The following is a 6,237-nucleotide window of genomic DNA, read 5'->3' on the forward strand; positions in this document are numbered from 1 at the left end:
CTCTTTGGTTTTATTCTCTTTAAAATAAAATTAAAAACAAAACAAAACAAAAAGAACCCATTAGCTAGTCAGGCTCATGTGACCTAATTCTAACTCCATCATGGAATAGTGGCTGGTTCTCTAATGACAGACAGCTGGGTGACAGATGCGACAGACCAGCAGACCTCACATCTGATGAGGGTCAGCACCGTTTCCCCCCAGCTATCCTGTGCTCCATGGCTTCTGGTGAAGGCTAAATGTGGGCAGGTCAGTCTGAGAGGCATCTGATGAGAGGCTCAGAAGCTCTACTTACTGGATTTCATCAAGCACGTGTGGTTGAAGCTTACAAACGAACCAGTCTTATGGTTTAGACCCAGTGTCCCCCCAGAACCTCATGTGATCATGGGGATGCTAAGCTGCATGTGCTAAGAGAGCTGTTAGGTGTTGAGGCCTGGTTGGAGGCAGTGGCCCGGAAGGGCGCATTCCCACCCCCGGGTTCATCCCTTCTCTCTGCTTCCCGGTTGCCAGGATTGAGCGGCCCTCCTCTGCCCAGGCCTTTCTGCCATACCATTTCTGCACTGGACTCCATCAACCATCGACTGACATGTGGCCCAAAACAACCCTTCCTCCTTCAGGTCATAGGTGTCGAGTACTATGACCCAGCAATGAGAAAGTGGCAAAGACAGCTAGGATCAGCCACTGCAGATGAAGCAGGACCATTTGTAATAGGAGAGAGGAGCCTTTATATGGCTTTTCCTGGTTGCATTCTAACCATCTACTAAATGTGGAGAAAATGTCTCTGTATTTTAAATAAAGAGACATGCACTGGTTTGCAATGGAAAACATGGTAAAACCAAAGCCACTTAATTCAAGACAATTGCACAGTAAATAAGGGCATGGATCAGTACACAGATGTCCCTCATCCATGCAGAGGAATGAGAGGTCTAACACAAATGAGTGAATTTCTGTGGATTTCAGCTGACTTTGATCACCACCCACGATTCCATCGTGCGTGTTCATGCTTTCTCTTCAGTTAAAAACAAAACCAAAAACCTGACCCCAGGAAAACTGTCCCTCAGAGGGTGTTTTTGCAAGCTCGGAAAGAAACCACACTTGGCTCTACAGAGGATCCCATTCTGCCGGCCAGCAAACGGGCTGCCTTTGTATCCAGAGAGCGATGGTGAATACACAAATGGACAGGCCGTGCTGAGCATGGTTGGGAGCTACACAACAGTCTTCTCATCAAGCGCATTCACCCATTCCCAGGAAAAACAAACACGAGTGGTATGGAAACACCAAGGGAAGGTGGCTTGGAGTAGTTTGTCTTAGAAAAACAAACATGACCTGCTCTGCGAGAAAGACGGCAGACAATAATAAGACATGTGAGGGCTGCCGATGGTGTGTGGTAAGACTAAATATTTACTTTAAAACAATACCAGATTCAGTGGCTTTTATGAGGGCAAAACACTTGGGGACTAATACAAGAGATCTCACTGTGATTCCTCTGGAATAGAAAGGAGAGCTCCAAAGGGCCCAGGGAAGGCTAGCTGTATGGGGAAATTAACCCAAGGGTACTGAGAAGTCAGTTGATTGCTACTTGTTGATTAGTCAAAGGCTGCAGTTGATATCTGATGCTTTTTTTTTTTTTTTGTCTTTTTCGTTTTTATCGGTACCAGGGATTGAACTCATGACTGCCTGCCTGCAAGGCAGCGCTTATGCCGCTGAGCTAAATCCCCAGCCCCTGATACCTGCTGCTCTTAACTAGCAGTCAGTCGAAGGAGGTTAGCAATCCTGGAGGAGGTTACTGTCCAACCTTGTATGTTTGGGTCATACCCAGCAGATCCTCGCTCATTGGGTCTGCTGTTGGTTCTGGGTTCAAATGCACATATTTGATTATCCAGATGAACAACCTAAGCCCCCCTCCAGACTACTTCTGTTTTTTTCATTTTTTTGGTACCAGGGATTGAACTAATCACCTCGCACTTGCCAGGGAGGCACTTGTGCCACTGAGCTAAATCTCCAGCCCCTGTTGTTTTTTAAAATAAGATCTAAGCCTCTGAATTCATTTCTCATTTCCATTTCTGATATGCTGATGGCAGAAGAAATAAAGAAATAAAAGATCACAATACTCAGCAACTTACTATGTTAGGAGTTTAGGAGGGGGGAAAAAAATCAAAGATTTCCAGAAATTCAAGAGAACTAGAAGATAGTTTCCTTGAGTAGTTCAGGTTTAAGCTGAGAGTTACCAGGGCAAAGGCTCCAGTAAATGATTACTTTTAGTGCTGACTCAGCAGCCTAGTCAAAGGAAGACAACCCTTTGAAGTTGCTTTCCATTTTACCCGGCTGCAGGCTCACGCAGGTACCTTCCGGACAGGCTTCGACACATTTGTCCGTGGTCTCACGCTGGGCTGTGAACTCATGGGCAGGATGCCTTGCCTCAGAGGTATCTGGGTGCCTTCTAACATCTCAGGCTCTGCCTTTCTGAGCATCAGCCCTTGCCAGGTCCCAGCTCTATAGCAGAGTTCCTTTTGCGGCCACACTGACAGGGTGGGAGGGCCCTGCCTCTGCTCTGTCCCCTCTGATCTCATTGCTGGCTGGAAACTCACTAGGCAGGGTTCTCCTAATGACTGGCTCTGTGCTTTGCCTTTGTCTTCCTTCATTGCCTTCTTTCTCCCCACCTCCTTCTCGTTTCCACCCCTGCCTCTCCCACCTTCAAGCTGCAGATTCTAATTATAGTCCCAAAGACACCATAAGCTTTCACCTTGGCGTGCGCACGGGTCATTCTCTCTGGCTGGAATGCGGTCCTCCCCGAGCCCCTCTCCTAACAGACATCCATCAGATGTCACCCTCTGGGAAGTCCTGCCTGACCCTCCACAAAGACCAAGATAGGCTCTCCTCCTTATGTTTTCACAGTCTCCTCTCCTTATCTCTGCCACAACCATGTTATAGGGAAATTATTTGTTTTGTCTCCCTGCTGTCTCAGCGGCGAATGCTGAGATAACAGTGGCTGGGCTGGCTGGCTGGTGAACTCATAGAGCCCAGGGCACAGCTGGCACTCCAAATTCTTGTTGAATTGAATGCTGGTTGGCAGTGTCTCTTGAACATGTAATCGTGCATATTATAATTACAAAGCAGTTTGGCTATTCATTCTGGAGCCCTAAATTTCTTTTTTCCTCCCCTTTTTGGGGATTTTGGTTTGCCCTTAAGATCAAAATGTTCACAAAGGGAAAGAGAAAGTAAAGCAATGTTTTGATGAGTACCTAGTATGTTGCCAATACAGATCACATGAGGTGAGGGTGTCACCCTCACCTCACAGATATTAAAGAACACACGCAGGACGTGTGAGGCTGACAAGCCCCAGTGTTCTGGGCTGGGGGCCACCAAGACAGGACCGGAAGTGGGGTGACTGCCTCCAGTGTCTGTGCTTACATTTGCTGTGAGCTGGGTGGTCAGCGCTGAGACCTTCTCCTGCGAAGCATCTAGCTCCCGTCTCAATTTGCGGATCTAAAGGTGACAAAGTACAAGGTTACCCATTGTGGGACCCCATTTCCAGCTTATGCCAGGCAAGGTATGAGACAATAGAGAAAAAAGGAACTCCTACCAGCAAACCGTTCCTTACCTCCGACTGGCACTTTTCTTCTGGCTGTAAATAAAATATAAGGAAAATCAGACGAGTTTAGCAGTAAACAACAGTGCAGTCCAGGCTATGAGGAACATCAAATTTGGAGGGGTAGGGAAATCTAGTTTCTTTTCTAGGGCATTTCTGTGGGTAAACTGGTTCAGTTAAATTGGCCCATTGGAAAGGTCAAATACAACCAGTGCATTATTTTAAGAAACTTAGGACGAGTCAGAACAATGTTTCAACTGTTTGGTTGTGGGGAGCTACCCTGCCTTCCAGTGGAGATGGTAATAAGTTCAAGTGCTCAGGAGAAGGTAAATAACGAGAAGGACACAAGCCAGAGTCAGCACATAAAAATGCACGATGCTAAATTTAAATAGTTGTTAGAATCTAACAATGTCCCATGCAATGTCAGGGACATACTTACGTGAAAGCATCATTGGTTTAGACCTGAACTTCACATTTCTTAGGGTATTTGATAGTTTATCTAGCAAGCCCATCTTCTAAGGGACAAGAAGGACTGCTATTTTATTGATTCTGCTCCATTTTACCCCTCCCTCACACCTCTAAGCCAGTTCAGAAGGAGCTGAGTGGACAGAGAGGTCTCAAAGGGAGGGGACTGGGAACCCCTGTTCGGCCAATCTAGGAACTCTGCAGTTTTCAAGGATAAATGGGACCATCGTTTTCTTGCTGGCCACCTCAAGTCCCCAAATTACCAATGATCTTGGAGATTAAGAGTGAACTCTGTGACAGCTTTAACTGCAAAGCCTTCCACGCTGGTTCTGGGTAAAGGATGACACAGGTATCTCTCTTGTTCCATAGAAGAGCCCACATGTGCTAAGGGAATGTCCTGCAGGAGGAACCTTTCTTCCTCTCTTCTCCTATTCACATGGGGACCCATAAAAAAGCACCCACTCCTTTCCTGCAAATGTTGCAGGTATCCTTGTCCTTCCCCCATCATTCTGCTTTCCGCAGGGGTGGAGGAATGACTTGGGAAGCAAGGAAGGGAGTGAACATCAATAAGGACCCTATTTTGTGCCTGGTCTTTGGAGCAGCCTAGTCTAATTTTATTAGCAATAAATGGATAATTTTTAAAAATCATCATCTGGCTCTAGTGTCTACTCCTATTAGTTCTAAACACAAAGGAGTGTGAGTCATTGGATCCTGTAGACCCACACGACGAGCCAGGGCAGGTGGGCAGCTGCTTGCTGTGTGATCTCCTCGCATCCCATGCTCCCCTTTGAACCCTCTCCTAGTCCTGCTCAAGTGCCCCTGCTCTAACATAGCTCCCTAACAATGATGACTAACTTTTACGTGCATGGGGTCAAATGATTTAGTCTCTGTACTAATTTCATGAAGCAGTTTTGCCTGTGTTCCTCCAGGGCTTTGGAGAGATTAAATACAGCCTTGATCACAAACAAAACTCTGACCTTGTGCTGTTTACTATCTGGTAATAAGAACTAGCATTTACTGAATGTTTTCCATGTGCCAAAGACAGTTCTAAGCACTTTACCTTCATTATATATTTATTCCTTGTAACAGCCCTTTAAGGAGGCACTAATACTATCATTATGGCCTTACTTTCTGGATATGAGGAAGCCCAGAGAGGTTAAGTAATTTGCCCAAGGTTAAGTTTTAGAGCTGGGAGAATCTAAAGTAGTCTGTTCCCACAGCCTCTGACTGTAACTAGCACATTCTCCTTCCCTTTTACTATAAGCTTTCTGAAACTAAGTCCTCTGACATCTGAGTCTGATCTGCAGGAGAATGTTATGAGACTGTCACAGCTCTCCAGCATTTGGGAGGTGTGAGTTCAGCCTGTGAGCAGGCTGAACCGTGCACACAAGGCAACCCCCACACCATCACCATCATCACTTTTTGGTGTGTGGTACTGGAGACTGAGTCCAAGGCCTTCACAGTGAGCTACATCTCCATCCTTTTATGAGACATATCTTGCTAAGTCACCAAGTTGACCAGGCTGGGCTTAACCTTGCAAACCACTTGCCTCAGTCTCCTAGAGTGCTAGGATTATAGGCATGGGCCATTCTTATGGTTTGTGTCTAGATGCTTCCCACATAGATGCAGTCATAGATGGGGATTTTGGGAGGTGGCTAGATCTAGAGTATGTAATGATAACACTGATGTATGGTATAAAATTAAGGACAGTAAGATAAAGGGTATGAGAACACTTTGCTCACACCCACTTCTGGTTCTGGGAAATTTTGTCTTGGCAATGAGAAAAGTAGCCCAGATTCAGGACCCAGCCTACTTTTAAACACTTGTGTGGTCCGTCCTTAGCCCTGTCTGTCCTATCACTGTGCCCACCTGTCTCTGAGGGTGGGTCTCTATTCCCAACAGCAGCCAGCAGAATGAATGCACTCTCTGCCCTAAGCCACCACCGCTCTTCTGAGTACTAGGGGACCCTAAGAGGAGCTGCAGGCCCCGTCCTGTGAGGTGCTCTGTGAGAACTGCAGCACTCTTTTCCAATGAAGAGAGCAGGTCTCAGGCCAGATGCAGCCTCATGAGGCCCTGACCTCCCAGGGCTGGTTGTGACTACACCACAGCATGCGTTCATTCAGCATTCTGCTGCCTCTTCTTTCACTCGTAATTAAAATTGCAGGGGCAACTTTGAGGCAGAATGA

General features: G+C 46.5%; 1 protein-coding gene across 10 annotated transcripts in view; it reads right to left on the reverse strand.

Moving 5' to 3' along the window:
- The window catches only part of Nav2 (neuron navigator 2), a 669,303-nt gene that overhangs the window by 44,624 nt on the left and 618,442 nt on the right, over window positions 1–6,237 (reverse strand). For all 10 annotated transcript variants that reach the window (XR_010049935.1, XM_063256804.1, XM_063256802.1 and 7 more), the window contains 2 exons: window positions 3,599–3,622; window positions 3,409–3,483 (listed from right to left, as the gene is read on the reverse strand). Coding sequence is in view for 9 of the 10 variants with exons in the window: in XM_063256804.1 (XP_063112874.1) it covers window positions 3,409–3,483; window positions 3,599–3,622 (99 nt within the window). In the remaining variant the exon portion in view is untranslated. The remainder of the gene's footprint in view (window positions 1–3,408; window positions 3,484–3,598; window positions 3,623–6,237) is intronic.

The sequence above is a fragment of the Cavia porcellus genome, unplaced genomic scaffold (genome assembly GCF_034190915.1).
Source record: "Cavia porcellus strain 051 isolate PalLab524CR breed Dunkin Hartley unplaced genomic scaffold, mCavPor4.1 scaffold_9, whole genome shotgun sequence".
Lineage (NCBI taxonomy): Eukaryota > Metazoa > Chordata > Mammalia > Rodentia > Caviidae > Cavia > Cavia porcellus.